Genomic DNA, 21,509 nt, shown 5'->3' with positions numbered 1-21,509 from the left:
GCTCTAGACAAGGCGGAGAACCAGGTCTCCGATGTTGAAGGACCAACCCCGCACTCGATGGCTGTGGTATCATTGTAATGCCTGCTAGTACTTGGTCGAGCGGAGGAGGGCAACCTTGCATGCCTCGTCTAGCTGGTCCATGGCATCCTCGAGGGATGCCTCGGCTCCTTGTTCATCATACGCCCTGACCCTTGGTGCTCCATAGTCGACATCGGTTGGGAGGATGGCTTCAGAACCATAGACCATGAAGAATGGCGTGTAGTCGGTGGCCTAGCTAGGGGTCATCCTTAGACACCGGAGCACCGCAGGAAGCTCAGTGACCCATCTTGCGCCAAACTTGTTCAACCGGTTGAAGATCCTAGGCTTAAGGCCATGTAGGACCATGCCGTTTGCGTGTTCTACCTGACCGTTCATTCGAAGGTGCGCTATGGAGGCCCAGTCGATGCGGATGTGATATTCATCGCAAAATCAGAGGAACTTCTTCCCAGTGAACTGTGTGCCGTTGTCCGTGATGATAGAGTTTGGGACTCCGAAGCGATGGACGATGTCGAGGAAGAACATCATGGCCTGCTCAGATTTGATCATGGAGATTGGCCAAGCTTCTATCCACTTCATGAACTTGTCTACGGTGACAAGCAAGTGGGTGTAGCCCCTGGGCGCTTTTTTGAGAGGTCCAACTAGATCGAGCTCCTAGACCTCGAATGGCTAGGTGATGGGAATCGTTTGGAGCGCTTGGACCGGTAGGTGAGTCTACTGAGCTTAGTACTGGCACCCTTTGTAGGTGCGTACGATCTGCTCAATGTTGGCTACCGTGGTAGGCTAGTAGAATCCCTATCGGAATGCATTTCTGACCAGGGTTCTGGGCGCGGCATGATAACCATAGATCCCACCATGGATATCGCTCAGCAAACGCTTCCCCCATTTGATAGGGATGCAGCGTTGCAGGATTCCAGTGTGATTTCGCTTGTAGAGTTTGGTCTCCATAAGAACAATGGACTTGGCATGACGTGTAAGCCGTCAGGCCTCCGTCTTGTTCATCGGTAGTGTATCACAGAGGAGGTAGTCGAGGTAGGGCATCCTCTAGTCGACCAGAGGGTCGGGCTCTATCGCTAGGTCCTCTGTGAGCTCCATGACTTCTAGACCGGATGGAACCGACGATTGGTCAGCCCCTGAGCCTAGAATGGGTGGACCATCACCAGCTTGTTCTGACCCCTTGTAGCGAACCAAGGGCTTGTGTTGGTCACTAGCGAAGACACCCGTTGGCACTAGCTCTCGGCCGAACACCGCCTTTGCCAGCACGTCGGCCGCCTCATTGAGGTGCCTCGGGATGTGGTTGAGCTCGATGCTGTCGAACTTGTCCTTTAGCTAGCACACTTCTCAGCAGTATGCGGCCATCTTGTCATCATGGCAACTTGACTCCTTCATGACTTGGTCGACGGCCAGCTAGGAGTCGCCCTAGACGTCGAGGCATCGAATGCCCAATTTGATGGCGATGCGTAGGCCGTTGATGAGCGCCTCATATTCGGCCACATTGTTGGAGGAGGGGAAATGGAGGCGAACCATGTACGTCATGCGTACCCCAAGGGGTGATACAAAGACTAACCCCCCACCGGTGCCTTTTTCATCAGCGATCCATCAAAGTACATCGGCCAGTACTCTTGGTTGACGACCACTGGTGGCATTTGGACCTTGGTCCACTCTACTACGAAATCAGCCAATACCTAGGATTTGATGGCTGCTCAGGAGGCATATGCAATGCCCTAACCCATCAGCTCGAGCGCCCACTTCACCATTCTTCCTGTGGCATCTTGGTTTTGGACGACCTCACCGATGGGGAAGGATGTCACGACTGTCACCGGATGTGACTTGAAGTAATGGCGTAGCTTCCACTTGGTGATGAGGACAGCATACAGGAGCTTCTAGATTTGGGGAGAGCAGGTCTTAGAGTTAGATAGGACCTCGCTAATGAAGTACACAGGGCACTGTACTTTGACGGCATGCCCATCTTCCTCTCGCTCCACTACTAGGGCGACGCTAACCACCTACATGGTGGCCGCAACGTAGAGCAGAAGGGGTTCTCCATTGGTAGGAGGAACTAGGATCGGAGCCTTCATCAGAAGCTGTTTGAGCATGTCAAGTGCCTCCTGGGCCTCGAACGTCCATTTGAAGTGGTCAGCCTTCTTCAGAAGTTGATAAAGGGAGAGACCTCATTCGCCGAGGCGCGAGATGAAGTGGCTGAGTGCGGCAAGGCACCCTATAACTTGTTGTACCCCCTTCATATTCTGAATCGGGCCCATCCTTGAGATCTTCTCCGGGTTGGCTTCAATGCCATGCTCGAAGACGATGAAACCAAGCAGCATGGCCCTCGGGACCCTGAAAATGCACTTCTCGGGATTGAGTTTGATGTCGTTTGCTCAGAGTTTTACAAAGGTCTACTCAAGATTGGCTATGAGGTAATTAGCCTGTTTGGACTTGATCACGATGTCGTCAACGTAGGCCTCAAAGGTCCACGCAATGAGGTCCCCGAAACACTTGAGCATACAGCATTGGTATGTAGCCCCAGCATTCTTCAGACCGAACGGCATTGTGACATAGCAGAATGATTCGAAGGGGGTGATGAAAGATGTCACGAGCTGGTCAGACTCTTTCATCGCGATTTGATGGTACCCAGAGTACGCGTCAAGGAAGCAGAGGGTTTCACACCCTAAGGTAGAGTCGACTATTTGGTATATGCGCGACAAAGGAAACGAATCCTTTGGGCATGCCTTGTTGAGACTCATGTAGTCAACACACATCCTCCATTTCCCACTCTTCTTTCGTACAAGAATGGGATTGGTTAACCACTCTAGGTGGTACACTTTCTTGATGAATCTAGTAGCCAAAAGCTTTGCGATCTCCTCATCGATTGTCTAGCGTTTCCCCTCATCGAAGCGATGCAGGCGCTATTTCACCAACTTGGAGCCTAGGGGGATCTTCAAGGCATGCTCGGTGACTTCCCTCGGAATGTCTAGCATGTCTAAGGGTTTCCACGCAAAGATGTCTTTGTTGGCACGGAGGAAGTTGACGAGTGCATTTTCCTATTTAGAGGAAAGTGTGGCACCATTGCGCACCACCTTGCCCTCGGGGCTACCGGGATCTATGAGGACCTCCTTAGAGCCTTTTGCTGGCTCAAAAGACCCGGCCGACCTCTTAGGGTCGGGTGCTTCTTTGGTGACCTCTTTCCTGATGGCCGCGAGCTCCTCAGAGGCGATGATAGCTGTGGCATGATCACAGCACTCGACTTCGCACTCGTAGGCGTGCTGGAAGGAGGTGCCGATGGTGATGACCCTGCCGGGGCCCGGCATCTTTAGTCTGAGGTAGGTGTAGTTGGGAATGGCCATGAGCTTCGTGTAGAATGGTCGTCCCACGATGGCATGGTAAGTTCTGTGGAACCCAACCACTTCGAAGGTGAGGGTCTCCATCCTATAGTTGGACGGACCCCCGAAGGTGATGGGCAGATCGATCTGCCGAAGCAGCATGGCCTGCTTTCTAGGCATGATGCCATGGAAAGGCGCTTCGGTTGGTCGGATGCGCGCTCGATTGACATCCATAGCGTCGAGCGTCTCGGCGTACATGATGTTGAGGCCGCTGTCTCCATCCATCAGTACTTTGGTGAGCCGCTTCATGCCGATGATCGGGTCGACCACGAGCGGGTATCTCCCCAGCTACGGGATGCTCTCTGGGTGGTCGGTCTGATCGAACGTTATGCGGACTCTGACCACTGGAGGAAGGTAGGCGTGGCCGATTTGGTCGTATAGACCTCGCGGCGCACGACCTTCTGGCGGTGAGTCGTAGGCCGCTGATCCTCCGAAGATCATGAGGTAGCCATCCGGTGTTGGAAAGCCGTCATCCTTCCCCTCGGTGTCATCCATGGTAGGGTCAGGGTCCTTCCTATGCTCCCCTTTGTTGGAGCCTCTGGACAAGAACCACTTCATGAGGCTACAGTCCTTGTATAGATGCTTGATGGGGAAGGCATGGTTTGAGCATGACCCCTCGAGTAGTTTTTCAAAGTGGTTCGGAGTGCCCTCCATGGGCTTCCGACCACCCCTGCGGTCAGTGGCGGCCATGAGTGAGCCCTCACACCGTTGCTTTTTCTTCTTTTTGGTGGGATGATTAGAGGCGCCTTCGCCGGCGTTCTCGTCCCGCCTCGCCTTGCCAGTGAGGCAATCGAAGATTGCTCCGGCCACTTCTTCACCCAAGGCATGGCTGGTGGTGATGTTAAGGAGTTCCTTAGTGGATCATGGGCCCTTGTGTCCTAGCTTGTGAACTAGGGACTCACAGGTGGTCCCAGATAGGAAAGCTCCTATAACGTCGGCATCGGCAACGTTAGGTAGCTTGTTGCATTACCGGGAGAAGCGCTAGATGTACCCACGGAGGGTTTCTCCAGCCTTCTACTAGTAGTTCTTGAGGTCCCATGGGTTCTTAGAGTGCTTGTAAGTGCCCTAGAAGTTTCCCACGAAGATCTCCTTCAGGTCTGTCCAACTTTGGATTCTGTTGGACGGAAGTTGTTCCAACCATGTTCGTGCCGAATCGGCCAAGAACAATGGAAGGTTGCGGATAATGAAATCGTCATTATTCACACCATCGGCTTGGTAGGCAAGCTGATAATTCTCGAGCCATAGTTCGGGGTTCTTTTCCCTAGAGTACTTTGGGATGTTGTTTGGTGGTCGATATCTTAGTGGGAAGGCAACGTTGAGGATGTGTCGGCCGAAGGCCTGAGGCCCCAGTAGGCCAGGGCTCGGGCTTCGGTCCCCGTCGCTATCGTAGTGTCTGCCATGATGATGGTGATAGCCATGGCTAGCTCCCTCTATCGAGTCATCATAGGTACGCCTGTGGGCATCGAGGGTGTTGCGTGCATCATGGTTGCGGCCGAGACGCTATCGCACCGGGACCGTGGTGCGCTGCCTACCGCCTTGTGGCTCCTGGTGGACCGATGCGTCCCTGCCAGGGTGCTCTGAGGGCGTGTGCTGGCTGGTGTCGAGCTCGCGTCGCTGAGAAAACGAGCTCTCGGCCTGCTACGCCGCCTCACGCTCGAGTAGCTTGCGAATCTCATGGTGAGCCCAATGATCCTCGGGCATCGTGGCCTCTGGAAGACCACGGGGCAAGGCCACCATAGGGGCGATGTTCTAGCTTGCCCGGGCAAAGCAAGGGAGGGCTTCTTCATCGGTGATGATCCTTCAATTCATGTCATGGGCCATGGCGCGTGCGCGCCCATCGTCTCCGTGGCGCTCGATCTCCCGATTGAGCTCCGCGCATTCCTGCTCGAGCTAGAGTCGCGCTTCCACGATATCTCGGTGTCGAGCTTTCAGCTGCTCCACCCGCATGCGAGGTGGGGCTGCTATCTCCCCCTAGCCTCATCGTCGAGGTCGTTCACCAGGGTAGCCTCCTCCTCATGGATGCTTTCGACGTGTCCCCTGGAGGTATCTATCATGAAGCATTCATGAGAGGGGTGATAGCTCCCCCTACTGGAGTCAGAGCCAGAGGGTGACTCCGGCTCCTCTGCGAGGAGGTCATGGAAAGATTCCATGACATGTTCGATCACCCCCACAAACTCATCATTCATAGGGGGCGGGATCATGCGCTACGCCACAAGGTGGCCAACGGTCTCTACGGTGTGCAGAGACCGAACAGGAGCACAGTTGTGGCGCTCCAGATGAGGTATTTCGGAAAGAACGGCTCTCCTCCGGCAAGTTATGCCACAATGTTGGTGAACAAGGAGGTGAGGTGGCATAGGTCCTCCTAGGACTATTAGGGTCCTAGGAAGACGCCGAGCTGATACTCCAAACTTCTGCAGTCGAAGTCAAGGATCGAGCCACTTCTGGGGGCGTGGGCCTTCAGTGCATGCAGCCATAGCTCCTCGAGCATCTCAGTGATTGCGTTGGATCCGGTGGAGTGGAAAGGTTGAACAACAACAGGCGCCCGCGCCAGCTCTCCCTCCATCATGACAATGAAGTCCAGGTCTCCAAAGCGCACGTGTGCGCCCGGGACCCACCTGATGCCATCACTAGCCATCCGTGGCCTGATGTTAATGTCGGGACACGCAAATGCCCCAACCTAGCATGACAACTGTCAGTGTTTCGAGTAAACACGAACGAGTAAATTTGTATTATTGCATATCTAACCCAGATGGTGTGCTAAGAAGACACAAGGTTTATACTAGTTCGGGCAGAATGTCCCTATGTCCATTTCATGGCTACTGCTCGTGTTACTAGCACTGAAAAGTTCGTAGTAGGGGTTACAAACAAGCGAGAGAGGGATAGGCCCCAAGTCTCTGATGAAAAGATCAAATGGGTGCCGAGAGCTTGGTCGCTACTCAGCTATGTGTTCAAGGTTCGATGCTAGTGGTTCTGCTATGATGTGGTGTGATATGTGATGTGGTCAATCCATCCCCTTAGTGGGGTGCCCTGCTTTCCCTTTTATAGGCCAAGGGAGAGCATGGATTACAGATGGGATAAAAGAGAAAACAAGAGGCAAAGGAAGTCCTTGAAGGACGCTGGGTCTTCCTTTTCCTCTGTGCGGGCCCCGCTGGCATGACAGGCGGTGATAGGGATAGTTCCACACTAGGCACATGTCCGCTGACCCTAACAGGGCCACGCTGCGCATCTATCCGCTGACGATGCCATGTCCTGGTATTGTCAGCGGGTTGTCACATCCCATACCGCCCCGACGGGCGGCGTGGCGGACCAGCGTGCTGATCAGCGGACATATAGGGAGCATGCAACACAGTGACAACACATCCAATACTGTGGGTGATGCTAGTTTCCTTTTGGACTGTAGTGGTTGTCGTGAGCTTTCGTAAGGATCCGTTGCCAAGGGCAAATGACGGCGCCCACAACACTGTAAGGCAAATGTCAGCGCCTACAATACTGTTTGGGCTCTGCCATGCTGGAAGGTTGCAAAGCACCCTTCTGGCATAGCCTGATGGTACTGTCCTATAGGTGCATAGGGTACGGTCCTTGGTATTGTGGTTGACTTGAGCATCTTGCCTTATCTACTCCCCCTGATTCCTGGGTCGGTACTATGGTAATGTCGTCATAGGCATCGGCCCTCAGACGTCGAGCGAGGTGGGGCCAGACCTTAGACGTCGCGCGAGGCGGGGCCAGCCCTCAGACATCGAGTGAGGCGAAGCCAGCCCTCAGACATTGGGCGAGGTGGGACCAGCCCTCAGACGTTGGGCGAGGTAGAGCCAACCCTCGGGAGTTAGCCGAGGCAGAGCCAACCATTGGGGGGCGGGGCCCAGCAAGCGGCGTAGTCGCGCTCTTGATCATGCAGACGAATCAATGTTGATGGTCATTAGCTCCTCCTCTTCGGGTACCCTAGTATTGGTCCCTAACAGGTGGCAAAACAATTCAAGGTTGTCAATCAGGTTGCTCATTCAACCACTGCTGCACCCAAGGTAACACCACCTGTAATTAATACATCTTCTGTTGTTACCATGGAACAACTCAATAAAATGATGGCGGATTGTGATGTGGCTATGATAAATACGTTTCATAGTATGCAATACAATGCTAGTCTTAGGAAACCTACGGATTATGGACCTGCTATATGTAGTGTGTCTATATTGGTGTCTTCTTCTCCATCTTAAGACCACGGATCCTTCCTTTGGCAAGCCGATGAACTAGTTTGAGGGTGATAGGATCAATTAGCCGACTAGAGGGGGTGAATAGTCTTTTCTAAAACTAATTATGCGCCGACTAACCGAAACAAATATGAAAATAGACTAATCGGTCTAGCCAAGACTACACCCATCTATCTATGTTCACAAGCACCTTACAAAGATCCTAATTTAGCAACTAAGGTGCCGAGCTAGAGAGATCTCACCTACACAAGTCTCATTGGCAAGGTCACACAAATCTAAGCAACTAGTACAGCAAAACACACCAGGAGCTCCTACTCATACTAGTTAGCAAAGCACACAAAGCCTAAGCCACACTAGCACTACTCAACTAGCAAAGCTACACAAGCTAAACTAGAGAGCAACGACTACTTAGTTACACAAACTAAGCAAGGCTACTTAGCTACACAAGAACAACAACACTAGCACAAGTATGTACAAGTAAAACAAGCTAGTGATAAGGATTGCAAACTGTTGACGGTCATTAACCCTCAAAATAAACCATCAATATAACATCAAAAACTGAATAAATATGATCACCAACATAGGTATAGGGGTTTAAACTAACAAATTCCACAAGTGTTGGTGAATCTGTGTCTGCAGAAGGATTTAATCAGAAACAGGCAAAGTGGACCTATCCGTCAGAGCAAATCACGATCATCAGCGACGAAACCGACTTCGAGGACCTCCAATCCACCATCTAGGATAGATCATCAAAGATTGGGCCCAGAGGAGCCTGGGTGGGGCCGGCCGGCCCATGGGGCCCGCTGGTCAGCCCCCGCTTGTACGTCGGTGCTCCACTGCCTTTAATGATCAATCTTAACCGTGTATCAAGGTCGGTTCTTAAATTTATCGTGTGCGAACAATGTGGTTCTTAAATTTATTATTGAATTAATAATGCTTATGTTCCTTAACCATTTTAGTCTATGCCACTACTAGAGAACAGACTTTAGAACGATGTCCCAATTTGGCATTAGCCTCGGCATTTTTGCCCCCGGGACTAAAGGACCCTTTAGTCCCGGTTGGTAATACCAACCGGGACTAAAGGTCCCTGCCCAACGGTCGTCCGCGGGGCAGGGATCTTTAGTCCCGGCTGGTATTACCAACCGGGACTAAAGGTTTACCTTTAGTCCCGGTTGGTAATATCAGCCGGGACTAAAGCTTTTAGTCCCGGTTTGGGTAATGCCCCGGGAATAAAGATTAATCTTTAGTCCCAGTTTGGCTCCCTAACCGGGACTAATTATCCCGGCCTACAGCTCGTTTCTTCCTCCCCGAGCCCGAGCCATTCCATTCAAACTCACTGCCTCTGTTCTTCAGCTTGCTGTTGTTCTTGCTCTCTCCCCCTCCATTGGTGTTGCTCTTCGATTTTGGAGGTAACAAACTTAATCCTCTTATGTTTTATCAGTAGCTTATCTCATTTTGCGATGTAGATGCATGTGTAACTTTATATGTTGGACTTTATTATGATTTTATATGTCATTTTTAGCTCAAAATCACATAATGATTTGCATATATGTTTGGATAAACAAAAGTTAAATTAGTTCATCAAAATCACGCCTCGCTCGTCCTCGCTGGAGCACGTGCCATCCTCGTCCCCGGTGGGTTACGTGATCTTAGAATTAATTTTTCCATGAAATGAAAAACTTAGAAAATAGTTAGAAAATTGTAGAAAATCCATACTAGTTGAACTTGCGGACCGTGTTCAGCTCGGCGAGCATGTTCTCTATCGAGCGGTAACGGACGTCAAGGAGGAGCTTTGATTCTACGAGGGAGAGCGGCAACGGTCGTGGAAGACCGTGTTTCCTTTCTCGTAGAATCGGAGCTCTTCCTTGGCCAAGTATGGTGCCGTCCGGTGGAGAAATGCTCGCCGAGATGATCACGTAAGCAAGGTCAACTAGTACGGATGGTTATTTATTGAAACATGTTTTTGAGCTATAATTTGATGGATATTTGATAACTTCAGACCTACAAATGTCATCTACAAATGTTACTATCCTCGACAATCTAAACGCCCGCGAGTTCGCCGATATCGAGCATGTCACTTAGAATTATTTTTTCTATGAAATGAACTACTTAGAAATCATGCCTTTTATTTTTTAGAATTAAATTTTCCATGAAATGAAAAACTTAGAAAATAGTTAGAAAATTGTAGAAAATCCGTACTAGTTGAACTTGCGGACCGTGTTCAGCTCGGCGAGCATGTTCTCTGCCGAGCGGTAACGGACGTCAAGTTGGAGCTTTGATTCTACGAGGGAGAGCGGCAACGGTCATGGAAGACCGTGTTCCCTTTCTCGTAGAATCGGAGCTCTTCCTTGGCCAAGTACGGTGCCGTCCGGTGGAGAAATGCTCGCCGAGATGATCACGTAAGCAAGGTCAACTAGTACGGATGGTTATTTATTGAAACATGTTTTTGAGCTATAATTTGATGGATATTTGATAACTTCAGACCTACAAATGTCATCTACAAATGTTACTATCCTCGGCAACCTAAACGCCCGCGAGCTCGCCGATATCGAGCAGGTCACTTATAATTATTTTTTCCATGAAATGAACTACTTAGAAATCATGCCTTTTATTTTTTAGAATTAAATTTTCCATGAAATGAAAAACTTAGTAAATAGTTAGAAAATTATAGAAAATCCGTACTAGTTGAACTTGCGGACCGTGTTCAGCTCGGCCAACATGTTCTCTGTCGAGTGGTAACGGACGTCAAGGAGGAGCTTTGATTCTACGAGGGAGAGCGGCAACGGTCGTGGAAGACCGTGTTCCCTTTCTCGTAGAATCGGAGCTCTTCCTTGGCCAAGTACGGTGCCGTCCGGTGGAGAAATGCTGGCCGAGATGATCACGTAAGCAAGGTCAACTAGTACGGATGGTTATTTATTGAAACATGTGAAATCCGTACTAGTTTTGTTTAAATATATCATTTTAGAAAATATGAAATTTACACTAGTTTGCAAAAATAAGTATAGAAAGTAGATGACAACTGGTACCGGATCCTCGGCCTCTCGTTCGGTTGTGAAACGACTGAGGCCAGAACTCCCTCTCATTATCTGCGGCAAGTGTAAGTAGAAGATTGTGATGGAGTACCGAGTCAAGAGACAGGGACCCAACAAGGGTCGTGTTTTCTACAAGTGCCCGGATCACGATGTGAGTTTCTTACGCATTTTATAATTATGGCTAATTGACCTGCTTTTCTTGAATATTTTTGACTAAATATTTTTTGGCTTTAATTTCAGTGGGAGGGCAATGGATGCGATGGTTGGTATTGGGAGGAAGATTATGCTACATACGTGCAGAATTTGGGTGCGCTTGAGGTAGCGGCTGCTGATGATGAGGCAGTGAGCCTGCAGGAGAAGCTTATTGATATTCAACAGAAGAATGATTTGTCTGTTTTAGTTGCGTACGATCACAAAATAATTATGTTACTGAAGTGCATTGTAGTTTTAGTTTGTTTAGTGATAGTTGGGATTGCTTACGTTGTGGCCAGGCTTAGTTAATTAATCAACCGTGTGTGTGTCATCTATGTTGTGTAAAAAAATACTTAATTATGTTCAAGGTTTTTATAATTTGTCGTGTAATGCAGATTATGTCACGCCATTGGATGTATAATGCTGATCGCCGCTCCCAAGACTTTATTGAGGGCGTGCACTATTTCTTAGGTGTGGCCGAGGCAAATAAGCGAGATGGTTTCATGTGCTGTCCATGTGCCATATGTAAGAATTTAAAGGAATATTCAAGCTCAATAAGTCTTCATTCACATTTGCTTAAGTCAGGTTTCATGTCAAACTATATATGTTGGACTAAGCATGGAGAAAGCGGGGTCATGATGGAAGAAGGTGAAGGAGAAGATTTAGACATTGATGACATTATTGCTTAGTATGCTGCCTTTGATGATACTACAATGGGGAGAGGTGAAGAAGAGGTAGCGGCAAAAGATAATCTCGGTGATGCTCTTGGCGATGCCATTCGTGATGCACAACAAGCATGCGAAAGTGAAAAAGAGAAAGTTAAGTTCGAGCGCATGCTTGAGGATCATAGGAAGTTGCTATACCCGACGGCCGAAGAGGGGCAAAAAAAACTGGGTACAACACTGGAATTGCTACAGTGGAAGGCAAAGAATGGTATATCCGACAAGGCATTTAGGAATTTATTGAACCTCATAAAGAAGATGCTTCCGAAGCCAAATGAATTGCCCACCACTACGTACGAAGCAAAAAAGGTTGTCTGCCCTTTGGGATTAAAAATCCAGAAGATACATGCATGTCCTAATGACTGCATCCTCTACCATGGCAATGAATACGAGAATTTGGATGAATGCCCGGTATGTAAAGCAGCACGGTATAAGATCAGACGCGATGATCCTGGTGACGTCGAGGGTGAACAACGTCCTAGAAAGAAAATCCCTGCCAAGGTTATGTGGTATGCTCCTATAATACCACGCTTAAAACTTTTGTTCAGAAATAAAGACCATGCAAAGTTGTTGCGGTGGCATAAAGAAGACCGTAAGGTAGACAATATGCTGAGACACCCAGCTGATGGGTCCCAGTGGAGAGCGATAGATAGGGAATTTCCAGAGTTTGCAAATGAGGCTAGAAACTTAAGGTTCGCCTTAAGTACAGATGGTATGAATCCTTTTGGGGAGCAGAGCACTAGTCATAGCACTTGGCCAGTTACTCTATGTATCTACAACCTTCCTCCATGGTTATGCATGAAGCGGAAGTTCATTATGATGCCGATCCTCATCCAAGGTCCGAGGCAACCTGGCAACGACATTGATGTCTATCTAAAGCCATTAGTTGAAGAACTTCTAGTTTTATGGAACAAACCAGGTGTACGTGTCTGGGATGAGTACAAACAAGAACACTTTGACCTACGAGCAATGTTGTTCGTAACAATCAATGATTGGCCTGCTTTAAGTAATCTTTCAGGTCAGACAAACAAAGGATATAATGCATGCACACATTGTTTTGATGACCTTGATAGTATATATTTGAAAAGATGTCAAAAGGTCGTGTACCTTGGCCATCGTCGATTCCTTCCTTTGAATCACCAAATAAGAAAGAAACGTAAGCATTTTAAAGGTAAGCCAGACCACCGGAAGAAGCCTCATAACCGAACCGGAGAAGATGTACTCGCAATGGTCAAGGATGTGAAAGTAGTATTTGGAGAGAGACAAGGCAGTGAATCTATTCCCAAAGATGCTAAGGGACACGCACCCATGTGGAAGAAGAAGTCCATCTTTTGGGAGCTACCCTATTGGCAAGTCCTAGAGGTCCGCAACGCAATCGATGTGATGCACCTGACAAAGAATCTTTGTGTGAACCTGTTAGGATTCATGGGTGTGTACGGGAAGCCAAAGGATTCACTTGAAGCACGCTAGGACTTGCAGGGCATGAAAGAATGAGACAACCTTCATCCAAAGAAGACAGATGATGGACGTCATTACTTAAGTCCTGCTAGCTACACGCTTAGCAAAGAAGAGAGGGACAGCATGTTCGAATGTCTAAGCAGCATCAAGGTCCCATCGAGATTCTCCTCCAATATAAAGGGTATAATAAATATGCCAGAGAAGAAATTCCTAAACTTAAAGTCCCACGACTACCACGTGCTTATGACGTAATTGCTTCCAGTTGCTTTAAGAGGAATTCTACCTCCACATGTACGTCTAGCCACCGTGAAGCTATGTGCATTCCTCAATGCAATTTCTCAGAAGGCAATCAATCCAGTGGAACTAGCTACTGTACAGAATGATGTGGTTCAATGTCTTGTCAGCTTTGAGTTGGTGTTCCCTCCATCCTTCTTTAATATCATGACACACCTCCTAGTTTATTTGGTGAAGGAGATTAGTATTCTTGGACCTGTGTTCTTACATAACATGTTCCCCTTCAAGAGGTTTATGGGAGTCTTGAAGAAATATGTGAAAGTCCGTTCTAAGCCTGAAGGAAGCATCGCCCAGGGCTATGGAACAGAGGAGGTCATTGAGTTCTGTGTTGACTTTATTCCTGACCTTGCCCCAATTGGCGTTCCCGAATTGCGACACGAGGGGAGACTCAGTGGTAAAGGAACTTTAGGGTAGAAAACATATATTGGCATGGAAGACGATTATTTCAATAAAGCACACTACACAGTTCTTCAGAACTCATCATTGGTGCATCCGTACATCGAGATACATAAGGAGTTCTTACGATCCAAGTTTCCAGGGAAGACTGAAGCTTGGATTAGGCGTCAGCACATGGAAAGTTTCAGTGGTTGGTTGCGAAAAGAATGTCAAGGTGATGATAATATTGATGAGCAACTGTATTTGTTGGCTAGGCAACCATCATGGCATATCCTCACGTACCAAGGGTATGAGATAAATGGGAATACATTTTACACAGTTGCCCAAGATAAAAGGAGCACCAATCAAAATAGTGGTGTTCGCATAGATGGCACAGATCCAAATGAGAATATACAAACATATTATGGCCGCATAGAAGATATATGGGAACTAGACTACGTACCTAATTTTAAAGTCCCTTTGTTCCGGTGCCAATGGGTGAAGCTGACCGGAGGAGGGGTAACAGTCGACAAAGAGTATGGAATGACAACAGTGGACCTCAACAATATTGGGTACAAAGACGAACCATTCGTCCTTGCTGCTGATGTGAGTCAGATGTTCTATGTGAAAGACATGTCTACAAAATCAAAGAGAGGAAAAAACGAAGACATCAACTCAATGATCAATGAGCCAAAGCGCCACATAGTTCTTTCTGGGAAAATAAATATAGTGGGAATTGAAGACAAGTCAGACATGTCAGAAGATTATAAAAGAAATGTCCAAATTCCACCCTTCATAGTGAAGAAAGATCCAAGCATCATGTTAAATGATGAAGACACTCCATGGTTACGACAAGATCATAACCAAGGGTCATACGTCAAGAAAAAATTCACTGTTGTGCCCGCATGATACAACGATGCAAATCCTAGATTGTCTCCAATTGAAAAGTTTTGAATACCAAGTTTGTTCAGCTCATCAAGATATACAATCCTTATATAGGCCATTTTTTCATTTGAGAAAGTTTGAACAAAATGTAGTTCAAATTTCACAAGTGTGTGACATAGTTTTAGAAAGTCTATATGAGAATCAAGAATTTGTGACTAGTGTTTGATAAAACTTTCTCAAATGGGAAAATAAGCTATGTAACAATTGTATATCTTGCTCAGATGATCAAACTTGGTATTCAGAGATTTTTCATCTGAGGTCATTTAGTAGTCTCATTTGAGCAAGTTTGACCAAGTCAAATTTGGTCAAATGAAAAAACAACACTTTGACTCTAGTATTCTGAACTCTAAATGACTTCAAATTGAAAAGTTTTGAGTACCAAGTTTGTTAAAATCATCAAGATCTACAATTGTTGTTTTGGTCAACTTTCCATTTGAGATAGTTTTGGATGGTTCAAATTTGTGATTTTTAAATTTCGACGCCTACAAACTAGTTTTCGGAACCCTAGATTGTCTCCAATTGAAAAGTTTTGAATACCAAGTTTGTTCAGCTCATCAAGATATACAATCCTTATATAGGCCATTTTTTCATTTGAGAAAGTTTGAACAAAATGTAGTTCAAATTTCACAAGTGTGTGACATAGTTTTAGAAAGTCTATATGAGATTCAAGAATTTGTGACTAGTGTTTGATAAAACTTTCTCAAATGGGAAAATGAGCTATGTAACAATTGTAGATCTTGCTGAGATGATCAAACTTGGTATTCAGAGATTTTTCATCTGAGGTCATTTAGTGTCTCATTTGAGCAAGTTTGACCAAGTCAAATTTGGTCAAATGAAAAAACAACACTTTGACTCTAGTATTCTGAACTCTAAATGACTTCAAATTGAAAAGTTTTGAGTACCAAGTTTGTTAAAATCATCAAGATCTACAATTGTTGTTTTGGTCAACTTTCCATTTGAGATAGTTTGGATGGTTCAAATTTGTGATTTTTAAATTTCGATGCCTACTAAACTAGTTTTCGGAACCCTAGATTGTCTCCAATTGAAAAGTTTTGAATACCAAGTTTGTTCAGCTCATCAAGATATACAATCCTTATATAGTCCATTTTTTCATTTGAGAAAGTTTGAACAAAATGTAGTTCAAATTTCACAAGTGTGTGACATAGTTTTAGAAAGTCTATATGAGATTCAAGAATTTGTGACTAGTGTTTGATAAAACTTTCTCAAATGGAAAAATGAGCTATGTAACAATTGTAGATCTTGCTGAGATGATCAAACTTGGTATTCAGAGATTTTTCATCTGAGGTCATTTAGTGTCTCATTTGAGCAAGTTTGACCAAGTCAAATTTGGTCAAATGAAAAAACAACACTTTGACTCTAGTATTCTGAACTCTAAATGACTTCAAATTGAAAAGTTTTGAGTACCAAGTTTGTTAAAATCATCAAGATCTACAATTGTTGTTTTGGTCAACTTTCCATTTGAGATAGTTTGGACGGTTCAAATTTGTGATTTTTAAATTTCGACGCCTACAAACTAGTTTTCGGAACCCTAGATTGTCTCCAATTGAAAAGTTTTGAATACCAAGTTTGTTCAGCTCATCAAGATATACAATCCTTATATAGGCCATTTTTTCATTTGAGAAAGTTTGAACAAAATGTAGTTCAAATTTCACAAGTGTGTGACATAGTTTTAGAAAGTCTATATGAGATTCAAGAATTTGTGACTAGTGTTTGATAAAACTTTCTCAAATGAAAAAATGAGCTATGTAACAATTTTAGATCTTGCTAAGATGATCAAACTTGGTACTTAGAGATTTTTCATCTGAGGTCATTTAGTGTCTCATTTGAGCAGCTCATCAAGATCTACAATCCTTAATGAAAAACAACACTTTGGCGGGCTGCATAAATTTTAGGCCTTCAGTCCCGGCCCAGGCCAGGAACCGGGACTAAAGGGTGGGCGGAGTTGCCCGCCCAAAAATACCTTTAGTCCCGGCTGGTAACACCAACCGGGACTAAAGATCCTTTAGTCTCGGCTGGTAAGCCGAGCCAGGACTAAAGGGTTGGACCTTTAGTCCCGGTTCGGCTTACCAGCCGGGACTAAAGGATCTTTAGTCCCGGTTGGTGTTACCAGCCGGGACTAAAGGGTCCCGGCCTATATATATCGACCGGTTCATCTTCTACTTTTCGATCTACAATCGATCTCATCGTCTTTGCCGCACCCGCGCGCGCCGCTGTCATCGTCTACCCCCGCCCGGCCTCGATCGTCGTCTCTGCCGCGCCCGCGCCACCGTCGTCGTCGAGCCCCGCCTGGCGGCCATCGATTCTCCGCCGTACGTCGTCCTCGCGCGGCTCTGCTCGGCCCCGTGGCCGGCCAGCACGCCCAGCCGCCATGCATGCATGGCCATGCATCCATAGCCTGTTTTAGATAGTTTTTTAGATACTTTTTAGATAGTTTTTTTAGATAGTTTTTTAGGTAGTGTTTGATATATATGTTAGATTTAAATGTATTAAAATTTAATTAGTAGTTTATTCTTAGTTTTTAGATAGTTTTTGATATATGTTAATTAGATTTAAATGTATTAAAATTTAATTAGTACTTTATTTAGATAGTTTTTAGATAGTTTTTATTATAGTTTTTGATATATTTAGTAATTATTATTCTATCTCTCTCTATATGTGTTAGATTTAATTTTGATTTAGTAAAATTCTATCTATGTATATATGTTAGGTTTAATTAGATTTAGTAATTAATTCTATCTAGAGATTCTATATGTATACATATATATATGTACTTAATTATTTCTATGTGTATATATACATGTACTTAATTATTTCCATGTGTTGAGAGAGGAGAATAAATTGTATCTAGAGAGACATTCTATGTGTTATCACATGCATATCTAGAGATATATACATATGCACTTATTCTATGTGTTGAGAGAGAGAGAAAATTGTATCATTCTATATGTATATATACATGTACTTATTTCCATGTTTTTTGGATCGAAAGTGTTTTTTATTCGATTCCAAAGCCTATACCTTATTATTGTTTATCCTTATGAAATATTATGTGTTATTATATTTAATTGGATTTAGTAATTCTATATGTGTTATCACATGTACTTATGTTATGTGCCATAGTAATTCTATCTATGTGTTATCTTGAAGATACAAATGGCTGCTCCGGATGATAACTTGAATGATGACATAATGGCGAATATTATCAACGCCGGCACCAATGTGGATGACACGAGTTCAGTACTTTGCTGATTATGATGATATCCTGAATATGCCGGTGGTTGAAGATCAACAAATTGTCGCGCAAGAAAATACTGGCGAGGTATATTCGATTATCTATCATCTCTTATAGATGCATGCGTACGTATATTTGTTGTTAATCGTTGTGTTTCTACTCATGTAGCCGGTCTCTGGATCTACATCAACCACCGGCAAGAGTAGGAAAGTCCGAGGGCCAAAAAAGCCATTAGAGGGCCGTTTCATAATATCAGAATTCGACACCGACACCGGCAAACCATTGGGACCACATGCTCAGACATATGTCAATCAATGTGGGTTCATTGTAAGGGATAGGATCCCAGTTAGTGCTCGTGAATGGAAGCAGAAGATATCCGCTCCTAATGTTAGTTTTGTATCTGATCGTGACAAGAACCTAGCTTGGAGAGATATCACTCAGCATTTCACATTACAAGCAGATGATGCTTTGAAGGAGCTAGTGAGGGATTGGACAATGAAGAAGATGGCAACATTGTTCTAGAGTTGGAAGAAGACATTGTATAAAAAGTTTATCTTGAAGAATGAAACGCCGAATTTCAATGCTAAGGCGTTTGTCAAGTTGGAGTCCCATTGGGATGACTTCGTACAATACAAGACATCTCAAGAGAGTGAGGAACGTGTGATGAGGAATCAGCAGAATGCCCGACAGAAGCAATACCATCATCGCATGGGATCAGGTGGTTATAGGAGTGCTATTCCCAAGTGGCAGAACCTAGAAGCAGAGATTACTGCCAAGGGAATCATACCTGAAACAATAGAGAAGAACTGGCCTCAACGCGCGAAGAATTGGTTCTACGCTCATGGGGGAAGCCTAGACCCAGACACTGGCAAGCTAATTTTCGGCCAAAAAATTGAGAGAGCAACACAGAGACTAGCTCGTGCTAGGGAAGAAGCTGATAGTGGTGTTTTCAAGCCCAACAGAGAAAAGGATGAATTGACATATGCCCTAGAGAATCCCGAACACGGTGGTCGAACAAGAGGCTATGGGGCGGTTCCGTGGCTACAAGCATTCCCAGCAGACAGGGATACCTACAGAAGCCGCCAGAGAAAGAAGGATGAGGAGGCAGACCGAATCCGTGTATTGGAGCAATTTGTTAATGAGTCACGACAAGCATTGCTTGAATCACGTGAACGAGAAAAATCTCTTGAGGCAAGAATGCAGGAGGAGATCAAGAGGCAAGTGCAGCTAGCAATGAGTCAAATGCAATCGACGCCGGGAGTCACCATTAGCCCCGTTGGTCAGATGAAAAGCAGTTGTGCTTCCACGGAGCTGCCAGTTATTCAAGGTGATGCTGGGTTGCGCTTCCCTGTTGATGACATTACCGAGCCTCTAACAACATGTGAGCTGCACATTCCAGATGGTAATAATGCATCAATCATGGTGGCTGTCGGGGTTGTATCTCCAATAGACCGAACGAAGACACCAAGAATCCATGGGTCAGTTATTCAACCTGGATATGCTAGCGTCTCGGTCGATAGAGTGCTCAAAGGTTACAGCAATGTTCCTCTTGACATTGAAGGCGGTGATGGGGAGAAGACACTAGGAGAAGCAGAGAAGACATTTATTCAATGGCGCAAACGCTTCATCATCATTCCTGGGGCGCCACCGCTTCCCCTACCTCACCCTAGGTACGAATGATAGTGAATGAAATATTATTTTTCCATTAATTTTATATTGGCTTCAAAAATAATTGACCACAACTTGTTTTTGTAGCAGGGTCTCCCCCCAGCCTAGCCCAATCATTCATTCCCCATCTCATCACAGCGTCGCGGGGGGCGAGACGACTTCATCCCCACGGCGATCTCCAACTCCTACACCGGCCCCATCGCCTCCACAACGATCTCCAACTCCTACACCGGCCCCACCGCCTCCACAACGATCTCCAACGCCTCCACGCCGGACTCCAACACCGGCCTCATCGCCTCCACGCCGGTCTCCAACACCGCCCCCACCACCTCCACAGCGACGCACTACAAAGACGTCTAAGGTCCCGGCGGCAAAGAAGACCCCAAAAAAAGAGTTATTTCTCAAGAAATACTTCCTGAAAAGACTGATGAGCAAATAGCAGCTGAAGAAGGCAAAAAAGTGAAAGATTTTTTTATAGATATCCAAAAGCAGAGACAAGCGAAGCTTAAGGAGAAGTCGTACTTTTACATACCACGAGATCAGCTGAGGCAGAAGGTCGAAGCTCACAAGAAAAAGATGCTTGAAGTTCGTAAGCCACCGCCACTATCAGACTATGACCGCTCCCTCGTGAAGTCACATGATGCACATAAGAAAAGGAAAAGAGCATCAGGGAAGGATGTCCCACAGCTCGGACAACAGAAGCAACCAATGCAAAATCTTGTTGTTGCTAATCAATATGGTTCCAACATAGAAGTCTATCGACCAGACAACTCTGGAGAAGTGTCGGTTCAAGACCTTAATGATTTTTTTGAACAAACTGGTTTAACCTTGGATCAAGTGACGGGCAAAGCTCCAATCCAGAACCTAGAAGTTGATACCTGGAAGACTTATAAATTTGGCAAAAGTCTGTACAACCCTGCGGCTCTGAATGAATTGGGTACGCAAATGTACTTGCTCAACAAGTGGTACATGCAGGCGTGTGGCAGGGGTGAGCAGTGGATCTTTGTCAGATTTAGAGACCATCATTACTTCCGTGGAGATGACATCTTACATATTAGTTTCGAAGAATTGCATCAACTATTCCACTTGGACGCTCTGGACAAATCAATCATTAGCTCCTTTTGTTTGTAAGTGATTCTTACTTTTATTTAATAAACTCACTTCCATGCGTACGTGTATATAATTATCCTCACATGTAACTTATATTTATATATAGATTCTAGATGTCAGAGCTCCAAAGAATACAAGACACCAGTGTTGGCTTCATTGATCCTTATATCGCATTCAAAACCGATATTATTGTCAAGGACCACTGGGTATCTGAAGCACAGACGAATATCATGAAGTTCTTCTTGAAGCAGCACGACAAGACAACAATACTTTTTCCCGTACAACTTTGAGTAAGTGTTAATAATAATGTAGTCTACACATTTTATGTAATATCAATATAACTTATATGCATGTACGTGTGTGTATAAACCAATGCAGGTTTCACTGGATACTCATTGTCATTGAGTTAAACTCAAGTCAGTTAGTAATCTTGGACTCATTGAGAAAAGAGTGAGCACAATACCAAGATATGATAGACATTATCCAGGGGTAATTTCGATCTCTCGCACACAACTATTATTGAATAGACTTTGCCATAATTTATTAACGATCGTACATTATTGGTCGCACAGGGTTTGGAAAGAGTTTATTCGGCAACACCGCAAGGATTGCAAGGCACCACTTAATGTAGTTGAAATACCAGTAAGTAGTACTATATATACTTCCCACGTGTTTAATTACTATATCGTACTTCAATTTACGTGTGAGATGATGAGAATAATCTTCTTCTCGTACAGTGGTGTTTGCGGCAGGAAACCAGGTAATAACTTGTGTGGATACTACGTTTGTGAATTTATCACTGCATACATAAGAAGAACTCCTGAAGATGTCCTCAGAGT

General features: G+C 45.4%; 2 protein-coding genes across 7 annotated transcripts in view; both read right to left on the bottom strand.

Annotated features, from left to right (window-relative positions):
* The window catches only part of LOC136483533 (uncharacterized), a 68,392-nt gene that overhangs the window by 12,185 nt on the left and 34,698 nt on the right, over positions 1-21,509 (bottom strand). For 2 of the 6 annotated variants that reach the window (XM_066480621.1, XM_066480626.1), the window contains exon 2: positions 14,158-14,331. The exons of 1 other annotated variant lie outside the window; for it this stretch is intronic. The gene's annotated coding sequence lies outside the window, so the exon portion shown is untranslated. Of the gene's footprint in view, positions 1-14,157; positions 14,332-20,082; positions 20,671-21,509 lie in introns of those variants that run through there. 3 more of the 6 variants (XM_066480622.1, XM_066480623.1, XM_066480625.1) reach the window with 3 other exon arrangements.
* Positions 3,078-3,665, bottom strand: LOC136479431 (uncharacterized). The gene has a single exon (XM_066477306.1). The coding sequence runs from the start codon at positions 3,663-3,665 to the stop codon at positions 3,078-3,080; it is 588 nt and encodes a 195-aa protein (XP_066333403.1).

This window comes from Miscanthus floridulus, chromosome 9 (assembly GCF_019320115.1).
Source record: "Miscanthus floridulus cultivar M001 chromosome 9, ASM1932011v1, whole genome shotgun sequence".
NCBI classification, from domain to species: Eukaryota; Viridiplantae; Streptophyta; class Magnoliopsida; order Poales; family Poaceae; genus Miscanthus; species Miscanthus floridulus.
Note: the sequence above shows the minus strand (reverse complement) of the source record. Positions and strands in the feature narration are given on the sequence as shown.

Excerpts from the sequence above, each read along its gene's own strand:
- LOC136479431 (XM_066477306.1), bottom strand. The coding sequence starts at position 3,665 with ATGAAGCGGCTCACCAAAGTACTGATGGATGGAGACAGCGGCCTCAAC.